The sequence below is a fragment of the Phycodurus eques genome, chromosome 12, assembly GCF_024500275.1.
Source record: "Phycodurus eques isolate BA_2022a chromosome 12, UOR_Pequ_1.1, whole genome shotgun sequence".
Classification (NCBI taxonomy): domain Eukaryota; kingdom Metazoa; phylum Chordata; class Actinopteri; order Syngnathiformes; family Syngnathidae; genus Phycodurus; species Phycodurus eques.
The window spans coordinates 20,406,149-20,424,634 of NC_084536.1; the positions used below are offsets into that span (position 1 = coordinate 20,406,149).

General features: G+C 40.9%; 1 protein-coding gene across 1 annotated transcript in view; it reads left to right on the top strand.

Annotated features, from left to right (window-relative positions):
* The window catches only part of ptpn4a (protein tyrosine phosphatase non-receptor type 4a), a 68,170-nt gene that overhangs the window by 15,494 nt on the left and 34,190 nt on the right, over positions 1-18,486 (top strand). Inside the window, exon 2 of the mRNA XM_061691897.1 lies at positions 11,501-11,655. Within this exon, the coding sequence (XP_061547881.1) occupies positions 11,518-11,655 (138 nt within the window). The 5' untranslated portion in view covers positions 11,501-11,517. The remainder of the gene's footprint in view (positions 1-11,500; positions 11,656-18,486) is intronic.

Here is an 18,486-nt window from a genome sequence, read left to right on the forward strand (position 1 = left end):
ACTATTTAGGCTTCACGATATATGCTAGTTAAAATTTATTCTTTTCTGTCTTGTTTGGATGATGTCCTTGTGCTTGTCTTTTCTCTGCAGGTCTTTTTTCATCATTGTATTATGTTGTCTGTCAGTAGGTCTGTGTGTTTCTTTGTTGGATTAAGGTCATTTTTATTTTCTTATGCAATAATAACTTAATCTGGAGGTGAATCCGTTTCATTAGTTCGCGTAAGCCTATGTTTTTATCCAACGTCGCAATAATCTTCTGTAAACTCAGATTAATCTGTAACAGGCGCCTATACCCGGCAATGTTAATCCCATTTGCTATGGACGTGCATAAATCCATAACCTCTACTGATATTTACTGGAAATTACTGAACTGCATATCTGTATGCATAGGTGTGTATTATCGGTAACCCCTGTGATGTCACAGACACATCTAACCCAAACCTCAAGACCTATTTAGCCTAGCCCTTTTTTTAATAAAGTAGGGGCTACATTTCAATTGTACAAATAAAAGAATGATAGTACACATCAAAATGACATAATTTCATAACTATCCGTGTGACCAGTCATTACTCTTGCCGTAGTCGGACTATTTAGAGTCAAAGTTGGCTAAGCTTCTTAAATGCCATGCAGTATTCGCTGTCAAAGCTGTGCCAGCACTGATAAAATAAAGGCTGCACCTCTGAGTCAGGACTTTGGCCCAGTTGAATGATGCCAGCAGAAATAAAGCTTTGCTAAGAAAACCCAGTGCTGGGAGATTTGTATCAGCTGTTTGAGTTTAACACATTAAGCTGTGCTTGCACCTTGTAATTTGCATGCTGCAAATGGTGGCCAAGAAGCAGGATTACTCCAGACACAAATTTCTTCTGTTAAAAGACAAAAAACCAAATTGCTTTCTCTGGGTTTTTTGAACCAATGGCTAAGGCAGAACCAGAATGTGATGTTTTTCAGGTGAGCCCACGCTTTCCTGTTTTGGCCCTGTTTACCCATCACAATGTATTCCACCCACTTACATCTCTTCATCTTCAACTCTTTGTACAGCCAGTGGTACAAAGACATGCCCTTATGTTATATGGACTAATACATTCACATTAACCTTTTTTTTTTTTTTTTTTAAATCCTAAAACCAAAACCCTCACCCTCTAAATCCCCATTCGCTATTTATATTGACAGTAGCGAATGTCTTCCGAATCAGAATTGAATTGTTACTCCGTGTACTATTCTGAAATAATAGTCCAACAAAAGAAAAATTCAACTTGATTGTTGGAAAAATATCCATTGCACCAGAAAGCAGCGAGTATGCTGGCACGTTTTAGCTCCCACTTCTCCCTCTGGAAAAGTTGTTGTTTTTAGTTTAAAATGACTTACTTTAACCAGTATCTCTCGCTGTACCGTAGCTTGGTTTGGCACCTGTTGGTGTCATAAATCCTTGCTGCCTTGGATTAACTGCCACCTTTGTTACAAGATGACTGGCTACCTATCCTGCTGGCTACCTAGCCGGTTCTCGTCACTCCGTATATTTCCGTGCAGCTGCTCGGTGCTAGGCTAAGGGACACCTCATTTCGCGGAGATCCCGTTGGAGGGTTCCAAGCTAAAACTTCATACGTGTGCAGAAAATATGTGCAGTAAGTTCAAATGGAGTTGGCCATAAATGAAGGCTAAAAATCGTGAATTTTATTTTTAATTTTTTAAGTAAATGCAGTGTGGCAGCATTGTAGCTCTTGTCAGAATAAAGTAAGTTGATTGGATGTGATTCAAATCCGAAAACTCTGATTCTGCGTTTTTTTTTTTGCTCGTTCGAGGCACTACATTCTTGCATAGCTCTACTGGCTCCTTTGTTTTGAATCACCACTGTTGTTAATGAGTCTGCAGTGGAACTATTAAATATATTGACAAAAAGAATAAAGATGCAGACACTTCAACAATATTTGTTTTCTGTGTGTAGTCTTCGAGGAAGCATCACACTGAAGATACAAATTTGACAACAAACAACATCTTTTTTGATGAGCAAAATTGAGCCAACACTAGGCGTCCCGACAGAAAACTTCTGCTATGGACGTGTTAACGTTGATACCATCATAGGCTATCTGCGACACAGTAAGTTATTGGCCTAAAATTGCACTGCACTGGTACTTGAGCCTTGTTTCAACCAAGTGGTAGGGGGGTTGAACCGACTAGACGACTAGACTAGTCTGTGTGTCGACTTTATCACTCTGCAATGACGGTTATAACGTCTATTCAATTAATTGGCAATCACATGTTTTGGCATTAACAACACAGACGCCTCGCTGAAATCCACAGGGGGTCAGTCGGCGCAGCAAACTATCAGTAGTGCCTCAAACGTGTGGAGATATTTTACTAAAAATTTGATTGGTAGCATGGTCACTTGCAAAATATGCAATGTTATCATTAGATATCATAAATGCACGCCCATTTGAAAACGCACCCACTCTGGTTTCCTCCCACATCCCAAAAACATGCATGGTAGGTTAATTGACAACTCTAAATTGCCCGTAGGTGTGAATGTGAGTGCGAATGGTTGTTTGTTTATATGTGCCCTGCGATTGGCTGGCAACCAGTTCAGGGTGTACCCCGCCTCCTGCCCGATGATAGCTGGGATAGGCTCCAGCAGCCCGCGACCCTAGTGAGGTGAAGCGGCTCAGAAAATGGATGGACGGATGAAAGTCAAGTTTTCGGAGCTGTACAATAAATATTTAGAAGTGACCACGAGAAGCATTGGTGTAACCATGTTGCAAGGTATGAATATAGGTAAATGAGGGTGGAAACAGCTGCTAACATTTGAATGTGAACGTGCCGCTTTCATCAATCCTGCATCTTTTTCTGTTTTTTTTGTTTCTATTACACTTGATTATGATGTGTTGTCACGCTAATGTTATATTTGTAAGGACTGATCCTGTAAAAAGAAAATTGAAAGAAATGGTTTAACCTCACATGTTTTGTTGTGCAACTCTGTTGGCTGACAGCCAATAAAGGGTGATACTGTATATAAGAACAAACATGGCCACAGCATTTGTGGTATATAGGGGAATATTTAGAAATAGCAAAAGTACAACACATACAAGTCGGGGGTGTCGCTGCGGCTGGTATTGGCTAGGACACCACAGGGGGGAGTATCCTCTGCATTTTATGGCTATTTCCGGTACTTTCCTTTCCGGAACAAGGAGCAAAGCAACAGCAATGGCGACTGTGGAAGAGTGTCTACTAGAACAAATGGAGGTGGTATGTAGAACCAAGGGGAAAGCTGAGTACGTCATCACAGCATCTGACTAAAATGGACCAATCACGAGAGATGATGTCCGCGGCATTCGGCGCGCGGACAATTTGTGCCCTCTGCGCGTCAAAGTGTCGGTCACGTGATGCAATGAGGGCGCTATCGGCCGCGTGAGCGCGGGAGTATAAAGAGGCCTGAACACAAAGCAGAAGCCCTAACATGATTTGCTAGCCTGCTGCCTGATTTTACAGGTCTGCTCATTATTATTGTCACCCCTTAATTTTCCCCCCTAACCTGTATAATATCTTCAGTAATAAATGGAAATGTAATGTACTGTCTTATACCATCAGGATCTCTTAATTGGAGGTCCAAAGTAATTGAAGAAAGAAAATTGTTTTGTTTTCAACTTAGATATTGTGATTTCAAATAAATAAACAGAAAACAGCATCTGGAGCTATATTGGCACCCCTCCTTAATAGTTAGTTGCACACCCTTTGGTAGCAATGACTGGCTCCAAACGTTTCTTCTTTCTAAACTTTTTGCACTTCTCAGGTGGTGTTTTCTCCCACTCTTCCTTTGTAATTTGTTCAAGCTCTTGAACATTTGCAGGGTTCTTTTTCGCAATGGCAGATTTCAGACCCCACGCATGTGATACAGCCAAGGCCTCCAGTACCATATGGAGAAAAGCAGCCCCACAGCATTATGGATCCTCCACCATACTTGACTGTTGGCAGGGTCTTCTTTTCCTTAAAAGCTTCAATGTGCTGTCTGTAAACATACTGTTTGTGTGCATTGCCAAAAAACTCTATTTTTGTTTCATCTGTCCATAAAATGTTATCATTTGCTCTTTTGTATCAAACACTAGTTCTCTATAGAAAAATGTTACTTCACTTGATGTATTTTCTTTAGGAGACACATTTAGTACTTAAAGTCCGTGGGTGCCAGTAATGGTGAGCAGGACTGTATCTTATATTCAACTTGTGCCCCTATGGCCAAATGTGATCTTGTACACAACTATTTTAAGTGAGATATACATGCACACAAATACTTTTAAAGCATTAACCAAAGAAGCTAGACCAGCAGTTAGATTATCCAGTAACTGCATTTCATTGCAGTGGCAGCTATGTAGCCTTAAGAAAAGCACTTATCAGCAACAATACTGAGAAGAGATTGCGAGGGAGACTAAAGATTGGACTCAATCACACAATTAACATTTAAATGTTCCTAAAACTAAATATTTATCCTCAAGGGTAATGTTGTCTGTGCCATGAAACTTGCTGGCATTGCAATAAACTTAAAGGTCCCATATTTTGGATATTTAGACCATAAAGTGACTCTCTAACATATATGTAGTATAAAAGTATCAGTTTGATTAAAAAAAAAAAAAAAAAAACCTTGGTTTTGTCATACGAGTGTCCAGAAACGAACCCTCTGACAGCTACTTCTGTTTGACCCAGTTTTTAATCTGCTTTGTCTATATTTGGCTAAGATTGACCCCTTTCCTGTGATTGGTTGCCTCTGTGTAGAAGACCCACTTGTGAGAGCACACGTTTTTTTATGTTGACAGGGCTGGCTCGGAGCGGAGCGGTAGGCAGAGCTCTTCGCTAGTGACGTGGATAAGCTCGAGAAATTTTAATGACCTTCTTTCAGGCCTCCCGGCAGAAAGATATCTGGAACTCAGGACTGCGTGGATGGTTTTAATATTTCACGTTTACTGAGACACCATAGGGCTAATATTATATTCCAAATACTAGAAAAAGTTTGTTTGGTAAAATATGGGAACGTCAACCATCAGGTAGATCAGGTCTAGGTTCAATGGTGTCAAGTGGAGAATGAGGTTAGTTGTTTACACATGGAGTGGCTACCACCCTTTTGACCTAAACCCAGCAGAAAGTCAGGGGAATAAATAAATAGAATAATGCCAATTGACACTTTGATAAACTGAATGAAATACTGTAATACCACAGATAGTGACCTTAAGGTTGGGAGAAATGAACAGTGATGTGACGTAGGTCGTGGTTTATCCAGCCCAGCCATATGCAGCCGTCCGCGTATAGGACACCATCTATATATATGTTTACCACTCAAGAGCTGTCCAATTCCATCTTTTTAACATTTGTTGCTAACTAAAGTTAAATAATCCAGCCAAGAAATGATAATAGTCTCCTTTGCCAGCGACTGCAGTGACTCCCCATGAGGCTGTGTGTGCGGCAGTGCGCGTGAGCAAATGATTGACATCTATTCAGGCACTCCTCCTGTCTCTACAGTGTCAGATTGGCTATTCATGTCGTGCCAAGTTTTTAAAATAATAGTTTAAATTCAATAAGAAGCATAGCAGTAGCATATTTAATTTTTAGTTAACGGTCTAGCACCTCTCACCCAGAGTCAGCTGGGCCCAAGCACGCCTGTGACCTTGGTGAGGATAAGCAGTAGATGGAATGGATGGATATAAGATGAGTTAGATGGGGCCAGAGAGGGATGATTTTTCAAACAATCATTTTAACAATATTCTGCTCTCAGGTCATACAGGCAGTTTAAATATAACAAATATGACAAAAAAAAATTTTTAAACTGCAAACCACCTTTAAAGTTCACTGTACAACTCAAGAGAAAACAAAGAGAATTTGACTTTGTGTATTTAATCAAAGCACATAACTTACGGAAGTCCATTAGCTTAATGCAAACACAAAAGGCAAAAAGCCATAGACAGGCTAATGAAAATAGTATCAATGATGTGGTAGTTATAACCCTCGAAGCAACAGATGTTTGAACCCAAATGGTGTAGCAAGACATGTTGACAATATAATGATATTCACAGGAATGCTGTATATTCTTTATCCTCTGTGAGAAACAATTAATGCTACTCCAGTTTGAGTCATTTATTTGTGAAAGCGCGCACAGGCGCGCGCGCACACACACATTCACACACACACACACACGAACACAAACAGGAAGGAGGACAATGGCCATTGGAGCATAAAATCATTGATGCCCAAATGTTTTAATTCTTTACATTCTCTTTAGATTTGTTATTGCTTCGTTTGATCAGAATACAGTATTGTAGCTCACTATTTTTCTTATTAAAAAACAGTTATAAAAATGTGTGTTGGTGTTTTTTCTGAGGCTTAAGGAGATTAATTGCACTTCCATTCATTTCAATGGGGAAAGATGATTTGAGCTACCGGTGTTGAGTTATGAGCATGGTAAAGGAACGACCCCACTGTATATTGTGTGCGATAAGACTGATGGAGCATATCTGTAGATGCAAATATTCATCACGATAAGCTTGATTGTTTTTATGTTATGTTTAGAAACATTTGTGACATTCTCTTTTATACGTCTTCTTTTCTGTTTTCTTAAGAGATGGTGGTAGTAAATTTGTCCGTAATTTGTTTTAATCGTGAAAATATGTCATTATTTTTATAGAATTTGAAAAATACGCATTAATTGCAGATGCATTGATGATCTAATTGAATCGTAGTCTTCTGGATTGTAATCAAATCGTCAGGTGGCTTGTGAGTCATTTTTTTGTTCCGTTCAGGGCTTTGAATGGAAACTATACATCCATCCATGCATTTTCTGAGCCGCTTCTCCTCACTAGTGTCGCGGACGTGCTGGAACCTATCCCAGCTATCATCAGGCAGGAGGCAGGGTACACCCTGAACTGGTTGCCAGCCAATCGCAGGGCACATATAAACAAACAACCATTCGCACTCACATTGCATGTTTTTGGGATGTGGGAGGAAACTGGAGTGCACGGAGAAAACCCACGCAGGCACGGGGAGAACATGCAAACTCCACACAGGCGGGGCTGGGGATTGAACCCCGGTCCTCAGAACTGTGAGGCAGACGCTCTAACCAGTGCCGCCAGGAAACTATACAAATATTGGAAATTAAGCATTTTAGGAGTTGGGTGCAAACTTAGTTTCAGTGATTACTGTCAACGTGGTTAAAGTTGCCATGTTGATTCGTTCTTAGAATGTTTCCAAAGCAAAGTGAGTTAGGTGATAGTAAAAAAAAAAAATAAAAAAAATGGCTCACCCATAACATTATGTTTGGCTGAACCCTACTGTGGTTCATTCCACAGCTATCCATCCATCCATTTTCTGAGCCGCTTCTCCTCACTAGGGTCGCGGACGTGTTGGAGCCTATCCCAGCTGTCATTGGGCAGGAGGTGGGGTACACCCTGAACTGGTTGCCAGCCAATTGCAGGGCACATAGAAACAATCAACCAATCGCACTCACAATCATGCCTACGGGCAATTTAGAATCTCCAATTAATGCATGTTTTTGGGATGTGGGAGGAAACCCACGCAGGCACGGGGAGAACATGCAAACTCCACACAGGCGGGGCCAGGGATTGAACCCGGGTCCTCAGAACTGTGAGGCTGACGCTCTAACCAGTCGTCCACCGTGCCGCCATTCCACATCTAGATTCAGTGATTTGAATTTTTGCACCTTTGAACTCAGAAGCACCTACCACAACTGAATGATTTAATAGCATTTTGGGATATTTTGGTGCATTAAAGGCAAAATCTATGCAGAGATTCAGTGTCGGCCTGTGTACTGCAAGCTGCACTTAACTCCACCTCAACCTTTAGAGTTTTAGGCCAGGCCACCATGATTTGTTTGATCAGTTTTATTCAAAGCTCCATCACTTAGCGCTGTGCAGCTCGGAAACTCTGCTTCCGCTTCCTCAGGAAATTAAAAAAAGTATTATTGTTGGCTTCTATTGTCCTCAGAGGACTTACTGGCTTCAAACTAACCCTTCTAAGTTCGACGGCTTGGCAGTTTCTTTTGGTCTGCGTGCCGGTGGCTTGTGTCATTGTCTATGTGGAAGTTTACAAGTTAAATGTGACTTTCTGGTGGATACAGACAAAACCACAGAGCTGTGCCCAGACTGGCTGGAAAATCTGGAGAGGGAATGTTTCAGTCCCTATTCGATGACCCCATTGGGGTTGTTTCACTATATTGTTTAAGAGCTGCAAGGAAATCTTTTTCATTTATTTTGAAAACTCAGTCATGTAAGGTCCCTCACCTGTCGATGTGCAGTTGACCCCCTGTTTGTCTGTTGCCTAGTTTATGGCACACTGATGTAGCTGCTATCGTCTCATTTCAGTTGTTTCGAAATGATACAATTCAGCTCTTGAATAAATTAGAATATTAAAAAAATGTATAGGCCAAGTAAAGTTCAGCAATTGAAGGGATAATAGTGCCTTTTTGTTGTGTAACTTTCCCTTTGAATCTTTAGTATAAGAAAACTGTGGACAATTGTTTGCTGGGCCTAGGTGACCGTTTTGAATAATTTTTTTCTTCAGTACGTCTTGGCATTTTACAGCACTCATGAGCTTTTACTGTTGGGATCGGGCCGTCATTGGTGTTTTATGCATGTATTTATATAAGTGTGTTCCAGCAGACAGGAAAGGTTGGAGGACTGTGTTTACGATAAGCTGAGAGAGCGCTGGAGGACCCCACCAGAGAGTGAGACTGTTTACGGTCTTGGGACACACACACGCTTACACACACATTCTTGCCAATTTATAAGCACTGCTCCCTGCAGGAAGTAATAATGTTAGTCCGCTTCCGGAGTACCAGAGCCTCCTCTGGGAAGTGTGGCTGTCCTGTCCAGCTCAGCAGGGCAAAGAGAAGACTACAGTAAAGCACCAAATTATGAAATGCTGAAAAACATTTGTGAATTAGTACATGGTACAATACAATAAAATAGATTGATGGATTAGGAAGGACATTGGGAGCATCCAAACCTGACAGAAGAGCAAAGAATAAAGCTATAAAGCTGGAACAGTCTTGCTGTTTGGCTGTGATAAAAAATAGTAGTTAAGACACTTATCTGTATGATTAATCACTGGTATGGTAGACGTCCAGCCACTATTAACTAACAAACCAACTATTATTGGCCGCTATTAAATTTTGGGGAATTTTCGGGCATTTTAAACCCCGCCCCCCCCAAAGGCGAGTAATTTGTCTGAAAAACAATCATAAACAGTGATTCCAAACTGGCCTTTGCGCAGTACGGGGGTACGGAAAAAAAGCCTTGAGGGTACGGAAAAAATGGATGACTGGATGGATGGATCTTTTTTTTGCAATATACTATATTTGTTTTTGAAGAGCAGAAAAAGAGCAAGAACTGAATATAATCAAAATAAAATGATCAAATGATTAATCAGAGGATACCAAAACAATTGCATTCGTACAAGTTTTGAGAGAAGCTATTAATTTAGGGAACAGGAAACTCTAAAGTTGACCACAATAGCGATGATGTTTGATTTTACGATTGGTTCAAATTTGGAAACATTGTTTCCCACAGGAAAGAATAGAAATGGTCATTTTCTCTTCCAGGGTTGAACTGTCACCATCATAACTGACAAAGTTTTGAGCCATTTAAAAGACATATTTTTCCAGAAAATGTAGGTCAAACTCCAAATTGTATGACGCTAAGGAGCATTCAAATGTAGCACTGCCACTGTATTGAGAGAGTTCATTTTACACAGCCTACAGATTTGTCATTGGAAAAGCAGTGTAATTAAATCCACAACTCTTCAGTGAATAGCCACTTCCCCAGTGTGTATGTGTGATGCATTTGTTTTAAGCTGGATGGCACAAAACTGTTCATACAGGAAGAGAGCAGTGGAAGGCGAGCTAGCCTGTTGGGAAAGTCTGTGTGTCAGGCCTCATCATTTATGTATCCCACTGTGAGCCAGTGATTGGAGAGTGTCTGCTCGTCCCTTCCTTTAGCATTCAGCAGTGATTCAGTCTCTGCCTTCCCCTCATCTTCCTGCTTGGTGCACTCGCAAGCTGACAGCCAGGCAAAGTTTTCAGTACACGTGTCTGGGTTAGCATGTGTCTTTGTGTATACTGCTTAGCTGTGTGCATGTGGCAACCTGAAAATATCGAACACTCAAAAAAAGAATGGTGTTCCATAACATTGGTACAGTATTAAAGTGTATAGTAACACAACCTTGTGACTTTGTATTTTTAGACATTTGCTCTGTAATTGACCCTCAGTTGTATTTTTGTGTTATGGAAATCTAGGTGCTGTTGAAAGTTGGATTTTTATTTCCCATCCATCCAGCCATCTATTTTTTATAGCGCTTGCCCTCATTAGGGTTGTGGGTGAGCTGGAGCCCAGACTGGTTGCCAGCCAATTGCAGAGGGCATTTGATTTCTCTGTAATTGTCAACACACTGATTTCATATTTTGGATTAAAATAATAGCCTACTGTATTCGTGTAAGGGAAAAGTAAAAAAACAAAAAACAACAACAACGGAGCAGCAGTCAGCAATGTACTTTCAGCTGTTTATTGAACAGGACAGTCAAAGACAAATACAAAATGAAAGCACTTGCAAGGAGCATGGAGCAGACATGGTTAACAGCCAACCCCAGTTCCTGATTAACTCACTGGGCACGCCCCTTAAAGGCACATCAACACACGGATATTGCAGGATAAAAATTTTTTGGGGGGTGAAATGACATTTTAAGTCATAACAGTGGGGAAAAGGCATTTGATTGAGTAAAGAGTAGTTAATCTTGAATAAAATGAGTTAATGATTCAGGAAGAATTGTCACTTCCTGAATAATGATGGAAGATGTAATTTTTTTACATGGTTCTCCTAACTTTCTTGGACTTCAATGTTGAAGGTCACATTCTGAGCTCATCAAACAGGAGGAATAAAAACATTTAAAATCTGCTTTGGTATTACTTTTTTCGTGTGTGTGTGTGTGTGTGTATATATATATATATATTCTCATTTGATGAAACATTTTCATTGTTCATGTTCATCATTTTACATTTCACCATACTTATCCATCTGTAAATTACAATCTATATTTTGTCTTTCCACCATAATATAAGATACAATATAATACTTAAAACTCATATTTGTGATATTTTATTTCAAAGTAGCTCGCTCTTAGTAAAGTGCTCTAGTAGTACTTGGTCGCACTGTATTTTCCCCATTCCCTGCGAGAGAATTTGCTGCTTTTTTGGTACTCATTGAGATTCTTTAGACAAGTCTTTGCTTGTACAATCTTCCTAGTTATGTTGCAGTGATAGGAGGTTACATCATAATCCTGCATATGGATTTGCTGCCTTATCACAATGGCACCCGTCATTGCGCTATAATGTACAATTATGTGTGTTCACAGATCAGACATTGCCCTAATGATACTCCTTTTTGTAGTTGTACTTGTGTTGCTGTTTTTGTCTCGCTCGTCACTCACTTCTCCTTCCCGCTGTGTCTTCCGACTTCACAGATCCTGGTAGGAGCGTGATGAGCGCGCGCTTCCGCTTGCCTGCTGGCAGATCCTACAATGTCCGGGCGACGGAGCTGGAGCGAGACAGGCACCACACACAAGTTGTGTGCAACGTACTGCTGCTGGACAACACTGTCCAGGCTTTTAAAGTCAGCGTAAGTACTTCCCTTGAACTTGACCTTCACTTTGGAGATGGTACTAAGTCCTCCTGCCATATAAATGCTGTTTGCTTTTGTAAACTTGAAGTCTCCTTATCGAGAGTGGACACAACGTGGCATGCTGATTTTTGGAGCAGACACCAAATGACCATGCTCGTGCTCACAGGCTCTGGGGGACAAAAAGCTTAAAAACAAGAGTCAACAGTAACAACAGTGTTGGCACCTTTCACTTGGGCTCTACTCTCTGCTCTGCTCATCCCAGAAATACATGCTCCTTATAAAGGAAAAATAGACAGGATTTATGTAAAATATGTTAAGAAGCAAGAATAGATACACAATGTGGAATACCAACTCAAGTCAATTGAACATTGTGACGCAAAAAACATGTTCACTGCTGCGTTGTACTCAGGTTGAAGTGGCTGTTCAAACCATCATGTCCCAGGCATTTTTCCTTTTGTGAGATATTTACAAAAATAATCCCCAATTGCATTAGAAACATGTTCGCTCTTTGCTAACCTACCACTTGCCTGTTTTGACTTGAGATTTACTGTGTATTTTGGCTGATTGCCTTCATACATTCATCGGAGTGCTGATTTCTGTGGTTGATTAAGAAGTGTGATATAAGAGAGTGACGATGCTGGGTTGGTTTTATTTATGTCTGGCTGGATGTCTGTTTATGTGTTTCTCTGTTTACAGCCAGTGGAGCCTTACATAAAATGAGGTGTCAAGTTTGGTGGTGACTAATATTATAGCAGTCTACCACCAGATGTGATAACACATTTAATCCTCACTTTGTGTTTGTACGAATATGCTTGTTGAGAATGACAGCCTCGTAAGGAAAATCCCTGTTGTGACTCACAAAACACAATTCTTCTAACAACATTCCTCCCGACAGATCACTTCCTGTTGTAGAAATGGCCCTGTGTGTGTGTGTGTGTGTGTGTGTGGTGTGTGTGTGTGTGTCTGAGTGCAGAATGTACATCTGCGTGGTCGCTGTATAAAAAATAAGCCCTGGTCAAGGGTGTAGCTTTGATTTTGACAGTATAGGTGGATGTCCCTGCACAAGTTGTTGATTCAGGTGCTCCTGGGGTATGTTGTTGAGAATAAGCCTACGCCTTTGGCTACGGAACTTCTGTCAGTGTCTTTAAAGAGGAATAGTTTTATGAAGGGAATTAAAATATTTCTACACAATGTCATGTCAAATGCCAAGCACAATGTAGATTTCATTAGGTTTTTGATTGAATAAATGTATCTTCTACATATCACAATCACAAATTAGCTGAATAAAAATACATTAGTCCCTCCACTCAGCCTCTCTGTTTCCTGCTCACGATTCCCCAGAGTCCCCCTTCCCTGCATGGAGCTGAATGAATGACTCGGTCTCTGTCAGTGTCATTGATCAGACCCCTGCAGCCGCAGTGACTTCCTGGAAAGACCAGCCATCCTGAGAGCCACAGTACTTCTATTGATCCTAGCCTTGACCGGCCTTCATTCTAATGGCGAGTGAAAATCCAGAGGCACTTGCTTATTGTCATGGAAACAGAAGCAAGAGTGGTGAAATTGGGGGTGGGGCAACACACACACACACACGCACACAGACACAGACACACACACACACACACACCGTAGTCATATAGATGGAGTTGTTGTACCTTGCATTAAGACTAAAAGGCTCTTCCCCCTGATGAGCCTCCCCCATTGAGCCAGTTTGGAAGCAGAGTCAGAACCTAAGTTAGCTACAGTATATCAACAATGTTTAGTTAGAACTGGGGTGCCAAGTCTTTAAAGGCTTATCTCACTGGCGGAGATGTTGTTGCTGATCAGTTGTGGCGATTCAGGTCGGGAGACCAAAATATTGTTTGCGCTCTCACCACAGTGATGTCTCCTGGAGATCAGTTCGGCCAGAATTCGCCTCGCGAAGACGTCGCCACAAAGTAGCAGAGACGTCTCCCCAGTCGAGACTTGAAAAGGTCTCAGAAAAAAATCTAACATGTTTGAATTTACCACGACTCCAGGGTGACTGGCAACTCAACAGTTGTGATTTCCCTCTCCATTTACTCCCACTTTTTTTTCACTCCGGTCACGCTAGCCTCCATTTCACGTCAAGCTTCAAGCTAGTCGCCACAACGATTGTTCAAAACTATGCATTACGATAACATGCCGCCAGCCTTGCGTGTTGACGGTGTGTTACTGTAATGCATAGTATGAACAATCTTTGAGGCAGCCGGCTTGACTGCAGTGTTTTTTTTTTTTTCATACATTGTTCATGCAGTACGTGTTGGTAATGCGACTTTAAAGAAATAATTGTGTGAGGGGATCCACATATTTGTTGTCCAGTACTTTGACTAATATTCTGTCATTTTTTTCAGATGGTTGAACAGATTAGTTGTGTCACCGTGTGGGGGAGACAACTGTGCTGCATTCTTTACATTGACTTGATGGTTTAATGTTACTTCCCCTGAATCAAAACATGTCCAGAAAACGGACGATGATCCCTTTTTGTTGCACTAGCTCCTTACATCATCTCCAATGTTTGCTTTACTATACTTTCTTCTCTAGGTATGACTGACTACCGAGGCTCCCACTGCGGAATGCGCACTGTACTTGCTTGTTATTTAAGCAGCTTAATGGAGCTTTAATTGTGCGTTCACCCCCTTGGTGGTTGGCTGAATACTGTTTGAGAAAGTGCCTCATATGCAGCAAAACCCACATTCTTAATGTAAAAATCGCAGACAGTCAGGCTAATTTAATTGTGGCAGCATAAATCGTGATTATGTAGCCCATTTCACACTTACATTCACACCTAATTTTTCGGAATGTGGGAGGAAGCTGAAGTACCTGGAGAAAACCCACGCAAGCATAGGGTAGAACATGCAAACTCCACACAGGATGGCCAGAGTCCGGATTCGTACCCCTTGCCTGAGAACACCAAGGTGTATGTGCTAACCACTCGTTCACCTTGCCGCTAAATTACAACATTGCATAATTTATAACAGTTTCAGAATTGAAATGGTTTGACCTTGGATTAGTTCAATTTCCGAGCAGGAACAAGTGAAATTTTGAAATCCAAACAAATTTCTTGTAGAACAGTAACAGAACAGATTGTGTTCGACTTCAGTTGTTCCACTGTAGAGTACTGAATAAGTATCTTAAATGTGATTCATGCAGAGATTAATTTACTTAGATTAACACATTCAAAAGTGAAATTAAGTCTTTATTAATAAATGAGCTGGTCGCTTGTTCTTTAAAAGCACAAAAATGCCTACCCAGTTTTTTGTTCAGATGCATCAATCCATCCATTTTCAGTACCGCTTGTCCTTATTAGGGTCATGGGTGAGCTGGAGCCAGGTCCCAGCTAACATTTGAGTGAAAGGCGGGGTACTCCCTGAACTGGCTGCCAGCCAACCGCAGAGCACAAATTGATAAACAACCATTCACTCACATTCAAACTAATCTAACATGCATGTATTTGGACTGTGCGTGGAAGCCAGAATACCTGGAGAAAACCCATGCAACCACAGGGAGAACATGTAAACCTAACACAGGAAGACAGGAGTCCAGATTCAAACGCCCAACCCCAGAACTGTCAGGCAGATATGCTAACCACAAGGTCACTGTTTGTTGAGATTATTTCATTTAAATGATCTGCTATCTAAAATCTAAAAAAAGTGTTTTTTGTGGAATTATGGTGGTTTTGTAGTTATAGCCTGATCAAGGAGTTTTTAGGCAGTCAATTTTAAGCAAGTCTATTTCACAGTGATTGCCACAAGTTATCTTCATCAGACAATAATCATAATCACCTCATCATGTGATGTCAATGAAAATTCCGGAACAGCTAATAAACAGATTTGGTGATTAGAGATTTTACCCAGCCCTTGTTGCCAAGAACTGTGTGCGTGTGTTTGTGTGTGAGTGTGTGTTTGTGTGTGAGTGTGTGTTTGTGTGTGAGTGTGCATGCGCGCGCGCCTGCGCCTTTTGAGTTCTACACAAAAGTAAAAATGAATGTTGCTTTTCTGGTGCAGCTCTCTCTTCCCACACATTCTGGAACTTTCATAATTCTTTTAAACAAACAACATTATTATACTACAAAGGGGTGTCAAATAATTTTTTGTCGCGGCCATATTGTAGTTTTGGTTTCCCTCAGAGGGGCCGTTGTGACTGTGGAATCATATAAATGTGTTATCACCTCATCATATTAATGCATATACATAACACTGATGGATAACTAGTTTTGAAATCAGAAGTCAATGAAAATTGGTTGTTCAACTATTGTTCTACTTATTTCAAAAAGGATTTTAGGAACAAACATTTTGACAATAGCCTAAAAGTTATTCAATGTGAAGATAATTTGCAATTTTGGTGTAGATTTTAGCAAAAAACATGAAATAGACACACAACTTTGCCTTGGGCGGGCCACATGAAAGGATGTGAGAGACCCGGCCCGCTAGTTTGACACCTGTGTACAAAAAGCATAGCATTAATTTGTGATTATGTATCATGTTATACAAAGTATTTGCGTTTCAATTAATTTCCCCACAACCTCTACTTCAGGTTTGTTTAGTGGAGACGAGCCCTTGTGTGTCACAATCTTATATTTCCGCCCTTGCTGTTCCAATGCCCCCTGTTACCGCGTCTGTTGTCTGCGTCTCATGCACGGAGACACTATTTGTGCCAGTGATGTTGGTGGACTGATGAAGAGAGCCACAAGGAGCATTTGTCTCATTCAGCAGTGTCGTCAATCACTCCTTTTCTCTTCTCTGCTCACTTTTGTCTTTTTTTTCTCTGTGAATCTCTTTCTCTCATTCTATGTGCTACACACACTCTCTCCATCTTGCTTGCCCTTGTTAGTCTTGTGTGACTCTTCCCGTAGTTTCAGTTTGATGTCATACTTACTCCCGGCCTGTCGTACCTCCAGAACACGCAGTTTGGGTTCAGACGTTTGTTGTGAAAAAGAGTAGAAAGAATGCGCGGACATGCTCGCCCTTCTTCTTGCCCCGGTTTTAACAATGCACGACTGTTCGCTCCATTTGCACATTTTACGCTCATGCTTTTAGAACCGCCGCACTTATTTCAGCACACATACGCGGAGCGGCGGAGGCTTCCCTGTGAACAAGGCATAAAAAGGAGCTCAGAGCGCACATCTGACTTGGGAAGCTGCTTCATACAATGTGGAAGCAGTGAGCATGCCTATGAATAGCCTTAAAAAGGAAGGAAGCCTTTGTGAAAATGCGGTTGTACAAAGAAAGAACACTGTTTACTCATGGTAAATGACAATATGTTAAATGGTGGTGTCTCTGTGAAATCTCTGGTGAAAATGGTCAAAATGCAAATGATGTATAAAATTAACAACAGCCACTGTTTAAAGAATATACAGTAAAACCCAGTCTTTCACATTTTTTCAAAGGAATAACTGATGCCGCCCCCGAAAGTGTTTTTTCTTTTTAAAAGTGAAATGATCCCAAACTTTGGATCCTCTCTGTCTTTTGCTCATTCTTTCCTCCTGTCTCGCCGCCATCGCACCAACTTATTTCAACACTGAGTGGTGGGTGAGTGAGTCTGCAGTAACATCAGTCCACATGGAAAAATTATCACTGCGACGTTTCAAGGCAGAGATTTGCTCCAACTTTTTTTTTTGTAATCAAAGTTTTCAAGTTCACGGTTTCAGCCCTGTTTTTTGCCATAGTTTAAGCCCAAAATGATCATCACACACAATTAAAACACATTATGGACGAAAATCCATTTGTACTATAATCCATTTTTAACGATGAACTTGGCAGTAAAGATGTAAAACATAAGTGCGGACGGTGACGATGAATTAGCTGCCAGTACGGCAAAGATGCCGATGCCGTCGATGATGCAATGTACTGCGTACACGAGCTTCTTTTGAACGGAAATTTCATGAAAATAATACACGCTATGCTTGATTCATGAATGTCTCAAAACAGAGAGAAATCTGTAGGGGAAAAAAAAGTCTGAATTGTTCACATTTGGAATCTGAAATAGCCGAAGCTGCTAAGTCTGAACCTACTGAAATACAGTAGGAGGGGACTGCTCTGACATACATTATATTGCAAAAAACATTTGCTCACGTGACTTGACTCACATATAAACTTTAGTGACGTCTCCTTCTTAATCCATCGGGTTTGGTATGATGTAAAAAGTTGAGTATTAAAACCTATAGGTTAAAAATGGGATGCCACTTAAATTCATGCGAGTCAAGGCAGGTGAGCAAATCTTTTTGGCAATATTGTGTATACCACAAGAATATTAAACAGTATTTTTGTTCTGTTCCTCTTTAATTGCAGTCCCAGTGAAGTGATGGGGGCCCTCTTAATTAATTAATTAATTATTCTTGTCCGTGTTCTACTGGTTACCATTGTCAATTGATCTGCAGCTGACTGTCCCGTAGCAAACCAAGAACTTTATGGATTTTTAATAATTCAATGTGTTATGGACATGGATAAAATAAGTGCACGTTTGTGGATTCTTGTCGAGCCAATTACAGCATAATCATCAGTCGGCAGTTATTTCAGGCAACCTCAAATGACGATAACTCAAACAAATAATACCCTGTGTCCATATGTATTTTTTATGTGTTGTAAATTGTGAAGTGAAGTGAGCAGTAAGGTTAAGAAGAGCAGAGCCCAGACTGTCACAGACAAACACAGCTAATAGACGGCCGGTGATCCTTGAGGTTCGCCATATCAACGAGCCAACTGTCAACTATCGGTCTGCTTGTGCCTTGCGCACACATTGACACACTCGCATGTGTTCACGGTCACAGACTGGGCTGTAAAAGTGTGTCACCAGGGAAAAGAGTGAGAGGTG